The sequence below is a fragment of the Lampetra fluviatilis genome, chromosome 38, assembly GCF_964198595.1.
Source record: "Lampetra fluviatilis chromosome 38, kcLamFluv1.1, whole genome shotgun sequence".
Taxonomy (NCBI): Eukaryota; Metazoa; Chordata; class Hyperoartia; order Petromyzontiformes; family Petromyzontidae; genus Lampetra; species Lampetra fluviatilis.
Window position 1 is genome coordinate 3010492 of NC_136312.1, and position 20247 is coordinate 3030738.

Below are 20247 nucleotides of genomic sequence, written 5' to 3' on the forward strand. Positions count from 1 at the left end.
GGGCAGCTCCTCACCCTCACCAACACCCAGAGCCAGGGGCACCCTCACTAACACCAACACCCAGAGCCATGGGGCAGCTCCTCACCCTCACCAACACCCAGAGCCAGGGGGCAGCTCCTCACCCTCACCAACACTGCTTATGCGTGTGTGGGGCAAGGGGGTGGATCATGCAAGGATGGGGCCTCTGAGACCATTAGCCGACTAGGGAGATGGTTGTGTAGCTAGGAATGTGTTCGGTGGACGAGCGAAGCAGGCAATGGCAGCATCAGCATCGTTGCCCATAGCGATCTCTTGACTGTGACGATGTTTTCCCCGCCCGCAGTGTCCCTGCTGAAGGACCTAAAGCACGCCAACATCGTCACGCTGCACGACATCATCCACACGGACAAGTCCCTCACGCTCGTCTTTGAGTACCTGGTACGTGCTGTGCCCCCCTCCACATTGGCATGATTAGTTATTTATTCTTCGCTTCCAGCAGTTGCGCTGGGGTCGTGCTACCGGTGTCCGTCGCGATTTGGCGTCGCCCTTTCACCCGCAGGTGATGGATTGTGGCGTGTCCGCGTGCCCCCGATTTTTTTGTTCGACAGGAAAAGGACCTGAAGCAATACATGGACGACTGTGGGAACATCATGCACATGCACAACGTCAAGGTGAGTTCCGGGCTCTCGTGGGCCTGCCCTCCGCCGAGCTCGCCCCGTAGTCTTATCTCACCACACGGAACTTTCCCTTTTAGTACGACCTTTGCTTTCGATTTGCAACACGTTTTTGGAGTCGTCCGGTCAGTTGGATGGCACCAAGGTCAGATTGCTCGAGTTGCAATTGGATGGCCGCATGGGTCGGCTCGGCCCATCATCCCTCGGCGATCGATAAAATGAGCATCGGTTTGTGAGAAATCCTTATGAATTGTCTGGCCCATAGGCCGGTGCCCACCATAGGCATGTGGAATGTTTACCACCGGCTCTGAAGCACCACTGGCTCAGGAGCGTGGCGTACTGCTCCCTTTAGCAGGGAGGCTCTTTGTTTCACTGGAGTCACGGCCTAATTTTAACCGCTAATCTCGGCGGTGCTGAGCGGCTATTCTCGTGTCCTCCACTCTTGCCTGGATGGCTCGACTCGGAGCCCAGTGGAAGGCAAGGAATTGGGTTTCTACCCTGTGGCAGTTGTATCTGACTTAAAAAATAATACTTTGGTTTTTTCGGTAAAGTCACGTAGGTAAAAAATAAAATAAAGCAAATGAAAACAACAAAGAAAAATTTATTTATTTAATTGAATTTTTTGCCTACGTGACTTTACCGACAAAACTTAAAGAGTACGAATCCTTGCAGTCACGAAAGCTTCAAATCTAGAATAAAAAAATAATGTCCCAGAATAATAATTGTTAACAGTGCATAAGGCAGAGGTGCCTCCAAGGGATACCATGGGAAAAGCATGTGATGTGCACATGTATTGTTTAAGTGATATCGAGTTCATTGTTCTTGTTCTTGCGATGCTCATTTACCCAGGAGAACTCGCTGGGTCTCGAGTTTTTTAGGAACATCTTGCCAAGTTTTCGCAGTAGGGGGCGATGTTGATACTGTGTGCAACACCAAATGAGCATCTACATCATGGGGGGATCTCCTTTGCCAGGACCAAAATATGAGAATAGGTTTTCCCCTTATTTCTGGCAACAAAACAGCTGTGTTAAGATGTTAAAACACCAAATTAAAACCTTTTACAAGGAATCATGTCTGCATTAACCACAACACTTGTGGTCAAAATGCAAACAAAAAACGTACTCTGATAATATTTGCATCGGCTAGGTGGCACGGAGTACCGCAGTGCGTTCTCGAGACGGCCCAGCGTGCGTGTCTGTGCCGCTGGAGTGCCGGCGCCGCTAATGGTCCGCGGCCGCCGCTTGGCGGCTGTCTGTGCGGTGCTCGCGTGCAGCTCTTCCTGTACCAGCTGCTGCGGGGCCTGGCGTACTGTCACAAGCGGAGGGTGCTACACCGGGACCTCAAGCCACAGAACCTGCTCATCAACGACAAGGGCGAGCTCAAGCTGGCCGACTTCGGTACCCCCACACACCCGGGTCACCCTCGCTCGCCCTCGCTCGCCCTCGCTCGCCCGCCCTCGCCCGCCCTCGCTCGCCCGCCCTCGCCCGCCCTCGCTCGCCCTCGCTCGCCCTCGCCAGCCTCGCTCGCCCTCGTTCGCCCTCGCTCGCCCTCGCCCGCCCTCGCCCGCCCTCGCCCGCCCTCGCTCGCCCTCGCTCGCCCTCGCTCGCCCTCGCTCGCCCTCGCTCGCCCTCGCTCGCCCTCGCTCGCCCTCGCTCGCCCTCGCTCGCCCTCGCTCGCCCTCGCTCGCCCTCGCTCGCCCTCGCTCGCCCTCGCTCGCTCTCGCTCACCCGCACCAGCCTCTCACCGCACCGTGACCCCTCCTATTGGAATGTTAGCAAGGGAATGGTTCACGACGGTGGTGACCGCGCGCGATTCCCTTGCCAGGCCTCGCCCGAGCCAAGTCTGTGCCGACCAAGACGTACTCGAACGAGGTGGTGACGCTGTGGTACCGGCCTCCCGACGTGCTGCTGGGCTCCACCGAGTACTCGACGCCCATCGACATGTGGTGAGTCGGGACGTGTGGGGCCACGTCCCGTTGACAGGGGACGAGTCCGGTGCCACGAATCGGTTTTCTCTTGAGACCAGCGGGGGTCACACCCCATCCCATTGCCTGCAGGACGGACATCGTGTTCTCGTGCACACATCTCGGCTCGCCAGGAGATGGTAGTAAAGCAAGTGGATTAATCTCCGTCTGTGTCCATCTGTACGGAAATTGAGCATTGGCGACCTCGCATGCGTAGGATCTCTCCGGGTTCTCCGGTCTCCTCTCATATGTATTAGCACTCATGAATTGTCTGACTCGTCTTCAAATGTAGAAGGCCACAGAGTTTGGGCAATTGTTGGTGCCGGCTCAATTCTCTGCAAGAACCACATTTGATTTGACCATGTGGCTGGCGAATGCAGCGCCCTCTAGTGGCTGCAGGGGTCACGTGATCCCATTGCATGCGAATGGAAAACACATCGGCTTCCGACACGTGACTCCGACGCATTTGTCACGAAGCTCAAACACTTCTATTCGTCGACGAATCGACACGTCGCATCCCCGCTGTTAATGCTTGAGGCTCACAGAGCCAGACGGAGACACAGTCTGTATCAGTACCGTTCAACGATGACACCGAGGCTCAGGTGTAGCCGTGGTTTTAGGAGATGGTTCATTAATACCTGCGTGTGTGCGTGCGTGCGTGCGTGCGTCTGTGGCAGGGGAGTTGGGTGTATATTTTTTGAAATGGCTGCGGGGAGGCCCCTGTTCCCGGGGTCTACGGTCGAGGACGAGCTGCTTCTCATCTTCAGGATGCTGGGTACGTTGCGCGTGTGTGCGGCACCGCTCTCTCTGTGTCACGGCTCCCGAGGTTTTGGCGGTGACGTGGCCCGGCGGTAGCGCACGCCCCCGCCGCTTGTGCCAGCGGTTCACGGTTCAAATCCGGCGGCCTTCCCCGGTTTATGAACCACAGCAGTACCGCGCGCCGTCTGCTTTTCAGAGTGGACGTTAAAGATCGCCGTGACGTCATTCGCTAGAGCAGGCCGTTGTGTGCTGGTGCCACGGTCCACATTTTGTCAAATTTGAAAGCCTACCTGCTTGATCGGAATGCACCTCGCAAAAAATGTCCCCCAACTGCAAAAATATTGCAGGACCCTCCTGAAAAAGAGTCATGAGACTTGGGCATTCCTGGATCAACAAGCAGCATCATCATCATGATCCATGGGCAGAGAGCCCCTAGGTGTCCGCTGCACATTTCGTCATTTGTCTCCAATACAAAAACAAGCATAGCAATAATGAAGATGATGCTATACACCGGGAATTAACGATCGGCTCCTCCTCACCCTACGATTTAACAAAAAAATTTTCTTCCTGACGACGACCGCTTGTGTTGCGATGGAAACGCCGTAGTTTTTTGTTATTTTTTGTTATTTTCTTTGAACCTATCCACGTGACTTTACCGAAAAGACTCCAAGAATATGAATTCCTGCAGTCACGAAAGCTTTAAGTCAAGATTATTTATTTGTTATTCAATTCAAATTGTATGTTTTGTGTTTACTGTCGGTCTTGCTGGTCTTATTTTGATAGTCTAGTTTGTACTTCTTGTACTTTCATTGCTGTCTGCTTTGTAATATCTCTCTTGTTTCGACCTTGTGCCCTTAAGGAAACGTGCAGATGATTTGTGTACTTCAAAATAACCGTTTTTCTTGCGCTGGATTCAGTGCTTGTGTTGTGAGCTTAAGAATGACATTCGGTCAACGCTCCTGACGGACGCGCGGCCCTTCACACGCGCACGCCTCTCTTCACACGCACGTGTTTTACGCGCGCCTCTAATTGGGGCACTTGACCTCCAGTCAGAAAGGTCATGGCTTCCAATCGCAGCCAGGTGTTGACTCGGCCGGTCATCCCAAGGCAGATAAATTGAGCATTATTTGTGGAAGGTCAAGGGTTGCTCTCCTGTAAGTGAACTGGCACTTGGCATAAGAATGAGGAATTTCCACCGCAAGCTCAGGGTTGCCACTGTGGGTTAGAAGTGCACCACGCTGCTTGGAGCAGGGAGACGCTTGGCCACATGTTTAGGGTTTTAATCGCTGTGACCCATGGGGGACAGTGTTTGGGGTCAAGAGCTTGAGAATTGTCCATCCTGAACTCTCCAGGAGCCCTGTCAGGGAACTACCCTGAAAGTCAGCGGCAGCAGAAGCAACAACAACAACATATAAACAACAACAAACAACAGTACGAGCATCAGGCATTTGCTTATTGAAGTTAGTGAGCGATCGGAAAGTCTGGTAGAGCTCAGATCCCTCGCACGGCATTCACTGCGTCTCATCGTGCGCTCGGTGCGTGTCCGCGCGTCTAGGGACGCCCTCGGAGGAAACGTGGCCAGCGATTCTGTCGCACGAAGAGTACAAGGCCTACAAATTCCCCAAGTGCAAGGCGGAGCCCCTCATCAACCACGCCCCGCGGTGAGGCCCTGCTCCCTTGCCAGCACCCCCGCTGCCCAGAGGTCGCAACCGGGTACCCGATACCCGTACCCTACCCGATACCCGGCTACCCGTACCCGGCCGGGTACGGGTACCCGTTTGCGACCCTGGTGCGGCCGGGTACGGGTATGGGTAGACCGTGAGTCACTGGTGAGTCACCGTTTGTCACTCATTTCCCAACGTCTTGTCTCTTCTCACAATTCAAGTTCCTAGAATCAACCCACCCGCGCCTGCAACATGGCTTCATCCCAGAGGTCGCAATCGGGTACCCGATACCCGTACCCGGCCGGGTACGGGTAGGGTACGGGTACGGCCGGGTACGGGTACCCGTTTGCGACCCTGGTGCGGCCGGGTACGGGTAAGGAATCAAAACCCGTTTGCAACCTCTGCCGCTGCCCCCTCCCCGGTCTTCACGGCACAACGCCGCCCACCGTCGCTGCTCGTGTCCGGGTTGCTTGAGCGAAGCGCCGCTGCGTCTGGGTTGTCGACGACGAGACGAGTGGCGACGCTCGCACTCCCACAATGCACCCTCACCCTCGATCTGGATAAAGCTAAATTGGGGGCACCCTAACCTACCCTGCCTGCTTCTGCTACATACCGGCCTTGGGCTGCCATTCTGTCACTGCTCTTGCCCATTGGCTGTCCCTTCCAGCTACGTGTCCTCCCCAAGCCCCCACTTTCCTTGCTGAACAGTTGGTGTGCTGTCTCTGATTTGCATATCTTTCCATGATCCACGTGTTTCTCTTCCTGTCACTCGGCGTAATTCCCAGCGTGCATTGCTCTCTACGCTTATTTGTCACTTTTCATCTTTTGATGCATATTCATTGTCTATCTCTCTGATGGGTGCACTGGTTAAAACGTTTTTTCTTCAGTCATATCATCCCTTATAGAGGCCCATAAAATTCGTACCAATTTGCGGGACGTCAGCAGTGATTATCTTGTGAATATACTGGTTCCTATAATTTTGGTGGTGACATGGCCCAGGGAGGTTGCAGATGTTCGTGGTTCGAATCCCGCAGGCCACCCTGGTTATTACGTCCGGCGTAGTAACAATAAAATACGGGCCGTCCGCTTCACCGTGGACGTAAAAAATCCCGTGACGTGATTTGAAACATGTTGGACATCGTGTGCCGGCATCATGGTTCCAAGCTTGCTAAATAAAAAAATTACCTGCAAATTACCAAGTTGGGATTACACATAATAGCAATCATTGTCTCCCTCCGGCAGACAAATGCCCCTGTTTGCAAGTCAGGTGCTGAGTCTCCTTGTGCCATTACAGGGACAGCTGCCACCGGGGGCATCATTGGAATGTTTGAGAAGTGATCACGTGTAAAGTGCCCCTGTGTGAAGGCGGGGGGGCGGCTCTATCAGCAACATCTCATCGCCACTGTTGCTGCAATGGGGATGTGACATTTACACTTTTGGTTCAGGGCTGCCTGTTGAGAGGGATCCCTACCCCATCGCTAGTTTGAGCCAAGAAACGCTCTTGACTTTGATGGCTACTTCACGTGATCGCCTCTGTCGACTTGTGTTGCAGGCTCGATGCGGATGGCCTGGATCTGCTCTCGAAGCTTTTGCAGGTGAGCCTTTGTAAACGCACACGCCCTGGTCAATTAGAGAACCTTGCCAAAAAATTGCCATCCACAAACACCTGATATGTATTGAAGATTCAACTAGTTAAAGGTGGAATTGAAAGCGGTACCTTTTAAAAACAGCATGTTGGTGCACGCCTGTCATATAATGCTTTGGAGGCACGGGTTGGGTGGCTTGTGATAGGTTTGTTACATTCCTAGACCCTCCGAGCTTCGAAGGAAGCTAAGAGATGGCAGTACAGCAAGTAGTTTTGCGAACCTATCAATCCAGATTAATAAAGGTCATCCAGCGGGTCAACTGGTGTGGGTTTTCTCCACATTGACCCTCGTGTTGCATTCCCATTACTAACTCGCTGCTGGATCTCTGTCGTCTACGGAGACTGGGCGGAATCGGAAACCAGGGGTGGAGTGACGCATGCAGTCACTCGAATAAAAGTTTAAAAAAAGAGTTCCATGGAATTATTGGTATAAATATAAAGAACAGTGAGTGCCCTGTCGTGGTGAGAGTGATTGCGGGGAGCTGTGACCACCACTTCGGTGTGTACGATTGATGGTATTATTTGATTTCGCGTAGAATTTAGATTTGCCTATTGTGCGAGGGGCTTCCATTACGAGTGCCATATTGTTTGTTTGTACGAGTGCCACATTGTTCAGTCTCGTATTGTTTCCATTGTTCCATAACGTGCGCTCGTTTTCCATTGACTTTGTTTACGAGGGCTCTGTTTACTTATTTTTAGTTGGAACACACGTACGATTTTCACCCGAGGTCAGAAAGAGGTTTCCTGGGTTTTAATCCCTGAGTTCAAATCCCAGCCAGGGTTATCACCACGAGCCATCCCTCTGTGGTGCTTGGTGAGGTTCATCGTTGTGTGCCGGGAAGCCACCAGTAGCCGCATTTCTCCAAGAAAGTGTTGTGGATGTATTCAAGAAGAGGAGGTTGTGATTGTTGGGTCACCTGTGAAGGATGGAGGAGTGCGGGTCGCCGACATGGGCATTGGAGTGGCACCCAGATGTCAGTGATGGATGTGAAGGCCCCAGGCCAGACGGTGGTGGTGATGGGTCTGTAAGAGAGAGAGAGAGATTGTTGACGGACGTGTCGACTACGTAACAATGGAAAGAGCTAAAGCGAGACTGTGATGGTCCGGTGTCGACTGGAACAACTGCAAGATGGTGATGTGTGGCAGCACAATCGGCGTTGGCCCATGATGGCCTCTTGACATTGTAGTATGCAGCGTGAGACCGCGTGCTCTGTGCCACCGCCGCGTGACTGCCTCCATGAGTGCGTTGTGTCCGCCCCGTCCTGTGCCCACCAGTACGAGGCGAGGCGGAGGGTGTCCGCCGAGGAGGGCATGCGGCATCCGTACTTCAAGAGCCTCGGGGAGAGGCTGCACAAGCTGCCCGACGGTACGAAGCGAGCGAGACGTGAGGCGAGCGATCCACGTGCCAGCAACGTCTCCACGCGGCTGCCTCCTTGCGACGCGGATATGTGACGCGTGACGAGATCGGGGGTGGGGCAGCAGGCTCATGGAGTTCATAATCGTTGAGTCTGAGATGCTGAGCTGACAACTGATATCCTAAGTTCAAGTATCCGGCCTCTGCCCTCTCTCCCAGTGGGGTCACAATGGCTGTCAGCGATGCAGAGTTCTCAAAGCTAGAGTCTTATGTTCAACCAATGGGACTGAGTGTGTATGTTTCTCTGGGGATTCATAATGGCTGTGTAAGTGCCATCCTCACCAACCCCCTTCCCACTGCTATGACGCCAGCACTGCCCCACCACGAATTGGAGCCACCGGCCGCCACCGCTCACTTTGTTTACAGCAAATTCGGGTGGCGCCGCCCTTGCTCCGGCACGGACGTTGAGTTTGCGTCACTGAGATGCTGAGCGCAAGCTCAGAGACTGAGCTGAGACCTGTGAGGTTTTGGTTCAATCCCTGGGTCTGGACGTGCATCTCTTTCACGGTGCCCTTTTGCCGAGGTGCCAGGTTCAGTCTGTGGAACTGGGCACAAACCGCTGCGAGACATCTTCCCCTGCGCTCATCTTCGCTGTTTTGTGTCGATCTTGTTCCCCCAGTTGTGTCGATATTCGCACTCAAAGAAGTGCAGTTGCAACGAGATCTCGGTCACAGGACGACCCCGTACCACGAAGCAGGTAATCGCACGGGGGACGGGGCGTGGCCCTTTCTGTACTGCCACATGTCGCAGCATTTCTCCGTCCATTCTACCGTCCCATGCCTGCCAGTGTTTGTTCTTTACTCGTGAATTACGCGTGGGTAATGCATGCCATCGGTTCAGAATTTCCATATTCTTTGGAGAAATACATTGTTCAACCAGGACAACGGATATACTCTTTTGAAGTCCTCGGTGAATCCGATGTTCTTGATCAAGCCACAGGGAGCCACAGGGAGCGCTTGACTCACAATTGGAGGGTTACGAGTTCACATCCAGTTTGACGATCACCATTGCACCAGGGTCGATAAAATGTAAACCACTTTGTGAGAAGTCAGTGGTGGCCGTTTTCTGTTGAGAAATGATCCCGACCATGAAAAATGCGGAGTTCCCACCACTAGTTGAAGTCCATCAGCAGCTATGAGCAGTGCCACGTGCTGGTTGAGCAGGAAGACACCTTGACCAGTGCACATCAACCGCAGTCCACAGTTTAATACCGGCAGCAACGCTTGATGAAGCTGCGTGGGGGGACCCCCTGAGGTGCGGTGCGCTGGGCCAGCAATGCCCCCCCCCCCTCGTCTCTCGCCCCTGTCCAGAAGAGAGTTTAGTCTCGTTACCCGTGCCGCTCGCTCACAGCGCGCTCCACCCCGTTCACCCTTCACTCGCCGATTTCCGCGAGTGACGCTCTCTTCTCGGCGAGGCACGCGTACGGCACGGGAGGGAGGGCAGAATTGTCCAGTTCATGAGATTTTGTGTCCCGTACGTCACGCAGGGTTGTTCTCAGTCCTTTCCCCTGGACACGCTCATCAATATCATTCCAATGCCTGTAAAACAACAGCAGTTTTTCTGCTGCCGTAAAGTGTTGTGACCCTTGGAAGTAGACTTCCTTGAACCGAACGGGGAACGTGCATCCTTGGTTGCAGTGCCACTCATTCTGTGTGGTGGGTCACGAACCTTTCGCGACCTCCCTTTCATGCAGGCGTGCGTGCGGCTGTCGCGCTCACTCGGGCCTGTGCCTTGTGTTGTCTGCCCGTGCTCGTCTGCGTGCTCTCTGCTGCCGCTGCCGCTGTGCCGTGTGTCTCCTGTGCTCATCTCCTCCGTAAGCTTTCTCTGCCTCCCTTGAGATGAGGCCTCTCTCCGCGGCTCAGTGCCACGCTCACAAGCACCTGGCAAACTGACGGGGAGGGCTCCCCCCCCCCCACAACGCGGGGCCCAAACGGGTACGCAACCCTTCCCTTGCCCCCCACACACCCCTTCCCCCCCCTTCCCCCCCTTACCCCCCACACCCATCTTACTCCCCGTGACCCCCTCCTCTCTGTCTCTCTGTCTCCTTGTCGTTTCACACCCACCCTCCGCCTATCGCCATTCCATTCCAAGCTTAGCCGTCAGAGTCGTGCGAGTCGAGGGAAGGTGTGTTTGTGCCGATGTGGTCGCGTCACAACGTTACGAGCTGCGGGGATAACGTTACGGTCAGTTGCGTAGGGGGCGGGCTTCGGGATTAGGGTTTAGATTAGGGTAATGACCTGTGGTTAGGTTTAGGGGTTATGGGCAGCGGACTATTGTTAGGATTAAGACCACCTTTAATAGTGGCATTATGGATTCGGATTATTGGTTACCATGGTTCCTGCGATAAAATATATCGTACGATGTAAGATCCACCATATTGTTATCGTCCATTTTTCGCATGGTAATGTCATATCGCGACTATCGTGGCTGGTATTCAGATATTTTTTTCCTGACGGTATTTAAGAGATAACAAAAGCACTTGAATTAAAATTCCAAACACACAAATGATTTCAGCTCACAGGCTTGGAGGTAATTTATTTCACCATACCGCGGTGTAATGGTGAGCACACCGGACTTGCAGACCTGAGGTCACGGGCGCAATCTCCTGGCACGGCAGTCGACACGACGGGGAAGGTTTATTAAACCTTCCCGTCTCTGTCACCCAGCGGCATACATGGGTTCACCACAGTGAGTCGCGGCAAGCTCCGCTTGGTGCGCTAAATTGTGGGTACCCCCGCCTCTTCCACGACTTGGGACCTGCACGGAAGAGTAGGCCAAATATCCCCCCTAGAGTAACTCTCTTTAGAGCTCCCTCTAGCGGGAGGCCCCTCAGCCAGCAGTAGCGAGAACTTGCAGGGATGCACCTGTGCCTCTCTTTCACCTTCGCCCCCACGTGTCCTGCAGTCTGCCGAGACGCAGCGTGCAGCGCGTGGTGGCTAGCGTCGCTCGGCTACCAAGGGCGCACACGGGGACACGCGGAGCCCTCGTCTCCCCACCGCCGTGAACGCGCCCCCTCTCGCCTTTCTGTCCCTTCGCAGCCAACGGCAAGAGCAGGCGGCAGAGCATGCTGTTCTGAGACGCGGAGGGGGGGACGCCGGGAGAGAGTGGCGGCCGTGGGCACGGCCGGAAGCCGCCGCCCGTGGCGGAGACGTCGCCCGGAGAGAGGTCACCTGGAGGGGGGCGGCACGTTGTGACGGTGACGAGGCGATGGCGATGATTGCGGTGGAGGGTGATGACGATAATGGCGAGGGTGGTGATGACGACGACGACGATGATATACTGTATGGGGACGGCGGTGAGCGGCGTGATGATCCCCTTCTCTGCCTGCCTCGAGGAGGCCCCGGGTGCCGTGCACACAAACACCCCCCCCGCCCCCCCCCCTCCCTCCTGAGCATGGTGGGTGGTGGGCACTCGGACTGTGCGTGAGCGGTGCGGAGCGTGTGGGTGTCGTGTGTTTCGTTTGTGAGCGGTGCATTGTGTACAAGCGATGCGTCAGTTGTGTGTGGAAGCAGTATGCATGTGTGACTGGTGGTTTGCCTGTGTATTTGTACTCCGCGTAAGTGCTGTGTGTGTGTGGCGAGTGCCGGCGGTGTTTTGTGTCCCACTGATTTGTCGTTCCCTGTTTGCAAATCTGGCACCTGGGTTCCTTGAGCTTCCATCCAAACGCAAGGGGGGGGGGGGGGGTGGGGTGACCCCCTTGGTTCTTGTACGGTATAATATTTCGCCATCCTTTGTAGATTTTCTTTTTTATCTTTTTATTTGCAATGTAATGTTTTGTAAATTGTTCAGTTACTAGGTCGTAGGTATTTGATTTATTTAATTTATTTGTAACCGTTTTGGTTTGCCCCTTTCTCCCCGTGTTCAGTCGGGGTTTCCTGGTTTTCAATAACACTAGAACACGTGCTGGGTGCACAGTCGGTTTGCCCGTGTGCCTGCACTCCAGCGTGTGCATGCGGGGGGTCACTTGCGCGTGGTTGCGTGCCTGCTCGTGTGCATGTGCTTGTGTGTGTGTGTGTGTATGGCAGTGTGTGGGGAGCAGTAGTGTAGTGGTTAGCGCGCTGCACTAAGAACCTGGCGACCCGGGTTCGATTCCCGCTCACGGCCAGCACCAGTGACTATTATCTGAACCGGTCCTGGGCCTCCCCTAGGTCGACTCAGCCTCAAATGAGTACCTGGTGCGGTGTGTAAACATCGTCACTGGGGAGACAAAGGCGGCTGGGCGTGGTGCTGGCCACCCACCCCCTCGTGTGCCATGCCGGCCTTCATAGGTGCTCGCTAACGGCACTTGCCCCAACAGTCTGTTAAGGCTACAAGGGGCATCTTTGTCTCTGTGCGGGTGTGTGTGTGCGAGCAAATGTACGTGTTGTATTGGTGTACATCGGTGTGTGTATGCACGTGGCTGTGTGCGTGTGCATCGACGATCGTGTGTACCGTGTATATTTGAACTTGTGCGTACGTACACGGATTGCAGCTTTGACCCTTTGTAGACTGTTTGGCCAGTTTGTGTTTAGAAGAAAACACGGAAAATAAAATAAAAAGTTTCCCTTCTCACCCACCCTGAGACACACTCGCCCTCCTGTTGAGCCGCAGTGGGGAGTCGTGGGCGCGCTCGCTCGCGTTTGTAATCTTTGTGAAATAAATCCCCGTATTTTATTGCATTCGTTTGCTGCTTGTACAGTGAGACTGCTGACACTGGCATTTTAAATACTCGCGGCACCCCGCGGAGTTGCGCCAAGGCTTTCCGTGGAGAAAGAGGGAGGCGGAGTGTGCGTCCAGTTAAGGATCGTTCCTGACGTTTCTAAGCAATCGGATGAATGAGCGAATGGATGACGGATGATTTACGGAATTGCGCAGAAGAAGAGGACTGTTGCTGTGTGTTTGAACCCGATGATTGTACATTCTGTTATTTGTACGTCCGTGTAAACGCGTCCGAAAGCAATGCTCGTGTTTCGTTTAAACCACTGGCCGTGTCCCGTGCCATGGGGCACTCGTCTGCCCCACCACGTTGGCTTTTGCCTCCCGGGAAGCGATTGTGCAGCCGTGCGGAACTCGCCTGAGGATCTCCCTTGCAGAGCTGGTCCAGAGAGAATTTGAATAAAATGTTTATTCTGGATGGGGTTACAGAGCGCACCACTTGCAAACAGATTACGAGTCAAACTCCCCATTGGGCGATGCAACTCGACCCGTCGCGCTGTGGGATGCTCACAGGTCGTGCGTGAAAGCCGCCCGGGCGTGACGCCTCCCTCGGCCAGGCCAGCAGGGACGCCCCGTTCCCTAACCCCGACCCCCCCCCCCCCCCCCACATAAAACCAGTGGGGCGGTGCCCGTGCACCCCACGCGCTCAAAACCTTGACGGCTTGCAGCCTCAGGCCCACGTCTTAGCCGCAGAGCTTTCTCTGCCGGGTCACGGCGAACTTGCCTGGGTTGACATGCACAAGGGAGGCGGGGAGGCGAGGCCGGAGGTGCGGCCCACGCACTAACGGACGTATGCCTCGTGGTTGTCGGAAACGCGGGACGGATCAAATCGGCCACGACTCGCCCAGCCCAGCGTCTCTATTGGATGCAGTCTCGAGCAGACCATGGACATTCTGGATCGGCGTAAAGTCTCGATTAAACGCATTTCTTGCTTGGGCAATCTCCGTGCAGAAAACGGGTCTCTGTTGAACACGGCCGCGATCAGTCTCGATTGGCTGACTTGTTAGCGCCGTACCGGCACGGCTCGTGCCCCGAGTGATCCCGTGCCAGGGTTGAATGGTGGAAGTTTCTGTGAGCTCTGTCCTGATTAGACGATCGAGCCTGCCAGGTGGGACGCATCGAGCGAAGCGACATTCGCTGGGCGAGTCGACGCAACAGCTGAGCAGGCCCGCTCCAGTTTTTCCCGTTCTTGTCAAGTCGTGAGAAAGTTGTTCACGACCCCCATTAATGGAATGAGAAACTTCTTGTCAACCTACCGAGCGGTTATTCCCGACTTAAGTTGCTGGGCACAGTTGGTGCGTGTGTCTGCACGCACCCCGGTCCCTTCCCAGGCAGGGAGGCTGTTGCACCCTGGCCCATTCTCGTTCTGTTCGTCCTGCCCAAAGTAGCGAAGTTTATTCAAGAGAAACGTTCAGAATGACAATAATTAAACCTCCACGAAGAAATATTTCTCATTGCAGAACAGGACAAATATTTGCACAGCCTTATTTAGTTTTGCATCGAATAAATATAACATGTTAATGAGCAACAATGAGACTTCTGTTCGTTGTTTTTCTCTTCTAATTGGAAACCCGGTGACGAGTGAACGCGCGGATCTGTGCTGCGTGGGGCGACGCCGCTTCAGCTGCTGAGTTTTTTTTCTCCAGCAATTCGACTTCATTGTTGTGTTTTATTCATTGAACAATTGAGAGCCCCCCCCCCCCCCCCGTGTGATGCCATCGACCATCGACGGGGCGACGTCTCGGGCGAACGTTTGCTTTTTGCATCGCGTTGGCTTCCCATCGACGTTTTGTTGGTGTGACGATGGCGGGGGGGCGACTTGTGGCCTTAGAGTAGCGGACCCCCCCCCCCCCCCGAGGCAGTGGCTACCGTGGCGAGGGCACAGAGAGGAGACGCCCCCGCCCCCCCCCCCTCGTTAACGCGAAACGCGAAGCTGGTTTTATTTCTCATTCTTGTCCTATCGTGTCTCACCTTTGTAAACTCATGTTCACGTCGCATGTGTAATTTATAAAAACGGATGGAAAGCAACTGGGCCCCGAGTGTGTTTCCTGCGACGATCGTTCACACGCGCGCGCCGGTGCTCGCCCCTCGTCTGCGGCCTGCGAGCAAGGGTTGGTGGATCGGGCAGAGATCGACGTGGGCTGCGAGCATCACAAGCTGAAGGCCTCTGAGGGTGGCCAGGAGGCAGCAGTGGAGACGTGGGCTTCTGACCCTTCTGCGTGGACCTTCTTGAGCGTCTGCCCCTCCTGGGCCCGAGTTTTGTCTAACAACTCTGCTACTTACTTCACTATCTCGCCACCCTTCTACCAGAGGTCGCAACCGGGTACCCGATACCCGTACCCTACCCGATACCCGGCTACCGGTACCCGGCCGGGTACGGGTACGGGTACGGGTAGGCCGTGAGTCACTGGTGAGTGACCGTTTCACTCATTTCCCAACGTCTTGTCTCTTCTCACAATTAAAGTTCCGAGAATCAACCCACCCGCGCCTGCAACATGGCTTCATCCCAGAGGTCGCAATCGGGTACCCGATACCCGTACCCGGCCGGGTACGGGTAGCCGGGTATCGGGTAGGGTACGGGTACCCGTTTGCGACCCTGGTGCGGCCGGGTACGGGTAAGGAATCAAAACCCGTTTGCGACCTCTGCCTTTTACTCACCCACCCACTTAGCCGTCTACCATTAAAACTTCCTACCTGACATACCACTTACCTAGCCATCCTACTCGCCCACTTACCTACTTACCTGTCTGCCGTTAACACCTGTGAGTTTATCCTCTCGTACACGTGGGTTATGACGGAATCTCTTCTACCAGGTGGAGGACCCATGGGGACTTGGAAGTCTCGTTTGCTCGGGTGACCTGAGGTCAAGTGTCAACCTCGACAATGCAGCTTTAACAGAGAACAGCGATTGCACAAACAGAGTTTGGCGTGTGGCCTGGGTGGTTTGCTCTCCACGCTCGTGCGCGCTGTGACCAGGTGAATGCCCAATGAGTCTTGGGCTGCAAACAACGTACGGCGCAAATATGTTCCAATCTTTCAAATACAAGCACCGATATTTAGTGATAAGATACCGTTTAAGAAAAGGTCTAATATCTAAAATGTTAAAAACCATCACCTGCCTCGTCAATAAAGAGGACTGGCCAGATTGCGTACTGCGAGTGAGACACGCGGACTATGAAGGAGACGTTTATTGGTTATTTTGTTCTATTTATAACATTATTATTTTGTGTTGCATATTTACGTAGTTTTGTGGCGAACTAGGACTTACATCTAACCGAGAGGGAAGAGGGTCCGTGCCTTTACACATCTGGTAGTTCCGCTTTGGTTCAAGCAAGTCTGACTGCCGATGAAAACTGATTAATTATCATCGAAGCCGGTCCAGTGTGTGCAGTTTGCTTGAGTTGAGCCAATGTGGTTGACATCGTGCACTCCCTGCAGCTGGGAATTTTTTGGACTCGGTGAGAATTTGCTGTGTGCGTGTTTATCACAAGTATAAAAGTGTAAACTTATTTAGTGTTAAAATGCTTGTTTTCCATATCAAGACGTTGCACAGGGCAAGCTTGTAGACGTAATCGACGCACACGGAGTGAAGTCCAAGCAACGTGGCACGGGTCGCGCAGATTGAGCAGCGGGGCAGGCGCCGTGCAGAGCCCCCCCCCCCCACGTGGTGTGGCAGTGGGGGGCCTCTCGTCTCGAGCCGCGGGGGGGGGGGGGAGATGGAGGCGCGGGTGGGGACAATCGACGACGGTGTCGCTGGGACACACGCAGTCGCGGCCATTTGGGTCTCAAGTTGTTCGATCTTGGCTGGTTGGTGAAGCGGACTCGGCGGGGTGGGTTCTGGATGAGGCTCGCACCTGAAGTCAATGCCCATTGTGACTTGTTGAACAGACTAAGCTGAGGACACGAAGCTGCTGCGATTAGCAAATCCAAGCGTCTCCCTGCTGGACCGCGAGTGGAGTGGTAACCCAGTCCATGTGGCGCGCCTGAGCCAGTGCTGGACATTCTTATGAATGAAGATTGTGTAGGCCCCTACACAATCTTCATTCATGAATGAAGAAGTATCTGTAGCACAGGGGCCTACACAATCTTCATTCATGAATGAAGATTGTGTAGGAGGCCCCCCTGTGCTACAGATACTGTGAGGCCCCACAGTAATATGTTGAAAAGGAAAACAAAGTGAAGGAAAAATAAAATGTATTTTTACAAGGCTAACAACAAATAGAATTCAGCATTCACAAACGAAATAACTTTTCACTTCATCTCTGGAGGCCTTCCAGCTGGTGGAGACCCCTGGACTGCAGCTCCTAAAGCCCTCGCGCCTTAATCCGGCCCTGGTCATCTCCTTGTGAGTCAAATGGGCCCAGACCAAATATCTCGCCTGTCGGGACTACGTGAGGTAGCGCAGCATCAGCTGTTCCAATTTATCTGTGGCAAGTATATTACGTGGTAACCATTTAAAATCAATGGAATTATCAAGTAATTCACTCTCGTTAGCCGTATAAATAATGGGGACTCCTGAAGCTTTTGAGGGTCTTGTTTGGGATGTTTGGCAGCGTGATATCGGAGTGTGCAGAGGAAAGCCACCAATGTGATGGTGGCTTTCCTCTGTTTGCACTCGGCCACATATTCACTTTAAAATGTTTTCTTGTTCATGTTTTTTGTTTGTTGCGGTTGCACCCGATTCAAGAGCCGAATGGCTCACAGGGCTAGATTAATAAATGAACTTGAACTTGAGAGAACCTCGGACTGCACGCAACTGGCGACCAAACCTACTAGCTCCTCTGCCTCCTGAATGCGCACCGCCTTATTTATCCGTGTCTTGCCACGCACACGGTTTTAACGCCATCTCCGTGTGGTCCGCCAACCTCGCCACTGCTCCCACCGCATTACAAGGCGCAATGGGGGCCCATCAGCCCTCACCGTCGCAGTGATCAATTACCCGGGCAGCCGAGAGGCGCTTCTGGACAAAGCCGACGACTGGCTGACCCCACCCTGCCGAGTCGATGCAGGCACATTGACACTCACCGCGCCGTGCTTGGAAAATCTGCGCCAGGCCGGGTGCCAAGTGCGGTTAAAATAACAACAACAACAACAACTCGTGGTGCACGCAGATGCTACCGTGGCTTTTGTGTTTCACCGCTCGGCCCGGCGTCTGCTGTTTAAACACCAGCGGCGGCCTCAATGTCCCTGCCTCCCGTCTGTTTTTGGAAACGTTGCTGCCTGCGCGACTCCAGCCCGCTGCGAGCCACGGGGCCGGCTTCTCCACTGCTCGTGATCATCGGTGGCTGCCGCGACTGTACACTGCGATCCTCCCTCGGATCTTACGGTGGAGGAGTAGAGAGTTCATCGCTCGGCATCTCCCAGAAACCATCTCGTGGATGCGCAACCGAGATTTAGATTTGTCATCGTCGCTGTACAAATGCCTCCACACCCAAGGGGGAGCGATTGGTTCAGCCACGGCACGCGCAGCGGCGCACGCGGTGTCACTCGTGAGTGCCTGGACCGCGGGGGTGCTGCGGGCCGGGCTGCCCGACTCGTGATAGGAAGGGGGGTTCCGTGTTGGAGCGAGCTCGGCTTGGGCCCTCGTGTGGAAGGAATTAAATTCGCCCCCCTTCTAATGCCCCCCCCCCATCTTTGTAACCCGGTGCCTACGCCCCCTCCAGCTGATGAGCCCCGGGCGCAACTGCACCGCCTGCACACTCGATAGCCACGCCACTGGGAAGGCCGTGAGCTCAAATCCTGGTTGAGGCCTCGTTTTGACCGTCGTCCCTCCTCCGCCACTTGATTGGCCGGGTCGGAAGCCATGCGAAGGGGTTTCCTGCCTCCACCAAGAGTGAGGCGGTGTCAATCTCCATTGTCGACCCCGAGCCAGTTGTCGGAGATTCCACATTCACGTGGCAGGGAGCCATCGGTACTTTTAAATTGCTCCAATTATTGCGTGGCAATCAGAAACTCATTCCGTGCGTAAGACCGTGAGCCGAGTTTCTCTGCAGAGGCTTTGCGCCGTGGGTGGGCATTAACGCCTCGGGCTTCAATTACCCAGAGCACCCAACGTCTGCGCCTGCACACAACTGTTCGTCTGCATGAATTGTTTTTAGCACACAGCACGCTTCATCCTGAATGCCCTGCCAAGGACGATTACCCCAGGGTGGGTTTTTTTTGTGCGCTTCACTTTGCCACTGAGAGTCGGTGGAGCGGCGCGCGGCGTTGCACTGAGCGCGCACGCTGGGACGAGGTGCGCCCAGGTGAGACCCGAGTCCCAACAAACCCTGCCTCGTGGTGAGACTCGCAACGGATCATTCACAGGTCGTGAGCGCCTCCTGAACGCCCTCGGGGAGTTCCACAAACAGTTAGGTGTGAATTCTAGATTTGAAGCTTTCGCGATTGCAAGGATTCATGCTCTTAGTTCTTTCGGTAAAGTCACGTAGGTAAAAAATGAAAATAAAATAAAAATCACGACGTTTCGGAGGCAACACAAGTCTCCGTCATCAGGTGGGACCGTCACAGCCAGATTTGCTGCATCAAGTAGTTAGTTGTGATCCATCAACCCTCGCTGCTGTCTCCACAGCTGCAGGATAGCGTGCCACGTGCATGGCCACCACCGTGTCACCTGTACCACCGATCAATTCCTGGATAACACGACTGCACAGACAAATGATTCGTGCATCTGTGGCACTGCCGCACGCACCGTAACCGTGGGAATGCAGCCGCGCGCTTAATTCACAGCACGTGATGCAGACAGATGCGTGAGTTGATGCGCGCGTACACAGCGCCTACGCGGGAAATAATTACACGGGCTCTTGTTCGCGAACGACGTCGAGGTAATAAAAACTTTAAACACTTTTTGAAGTGTCCTGCAAACCTGGCTCGGCATCAACGCTCGGCTGTTCCTCGACTTTTTGCGCTGCAGAAAGAAAACGACTCTCGCGCTTTGTGAATCTTTATGTAGAGTGGAGGAGGAATCCGATGAGCTACGAAGCATTTTTTCAACAGATGTCCGATGGGATCGAATTCGTGGCTTATTTTGAGGTTGAATGGAAAAAAAAAAATATAAAAAAATTGACATAATAAAATAATAGAATAAAAAAACATTATTTTATTATTTCCATTCTACGTGACTTTACCGAAAGAAGCAAGAAGATGAATCCCTGCAGTCACGAAAGCTTTAAATCGAAATTATTTTGAGGTTGTTTGTGGCCAAATCTCTCGGTCCAAACTTCGAGGGCCGACGCACCGGGGTGACCCACAGGCGGCGAGAGAGATCCAGCGAATTGTGCCCGCACCTCCAACTCGACTCTCGAGAGGTGAAGACAAAAACAGCATTGTTATTTTTAAATCCTTTATATTAAGTTCGCTTGCTTGCTTAGGACCGTGCAAATCTTTCGGTCGTTTTTTAACCCACTTCCCGTGATCCAATCGAGCTGACATTTTCCACACATACTCGTTGTGCGTGA

At 53.9% G+C, this 20247-nt stretch overlaps 1 protein-coding gene across 14 annotated transcripts in view; it reads left to right on the plus strand.

Annotated features, from left to right (window-relative positions):
* Window positions 1-13395, plus strand: part of LOC144945551 (cyclin-dependent kinase 17-like) — a 65116-nt gene extending 51721 nt beyond the window's left edge. For 10 of the 14 annotated variants that reach the window (XM_078874027.1, XM_078874022.1, XM_078874015.1 and 7 more), the window contains 11 exons: window positions 323-417; window positions 588-650; window positions 1927-2050; window positions 2478-2598; window positions 3294-3391; window positions 4931-5036; window positions 6592-6634; window positions 7960-8050; window positions 8718-8795; window positions 9961-10032; window positions 11137-13395. In XM_078874027.1, coding sequence (XP_078730153.1) covers window positions 323-417; window positions 588-650; window positions 1927-2050; window positions 2478-2598; window positions 3294-3391; window positions 4931-5036; window positions 6592-6634; window positions 7960-8050; window positions 8718-8795; window positions 9961-10032; window positions 11137-11174 — 929 coding nt within the window. In that variant the 3' untranslated portion in view covers window positions 11175-13395. Of the gene's footprint in view, window positions 1-322; window positions 418-587; window positions 651-1926; window positions 2051-2477; window positions 2599-3293; window positions 3392-4930; window positions 5037-6591; window positions 6635-7959; window positions 8051-8717; window positions 8796-9916; window positions 10033-11136 lie in introns of all 14 variants that reach the window. The other 4 variants (XM_078874018.1, XM_078874028.1, XM_078874026.1 and 1 more) reach the window with 2 other exon arrangements.
* Window positions 13396-20247: the final 6852 nt, after the last annotated feature.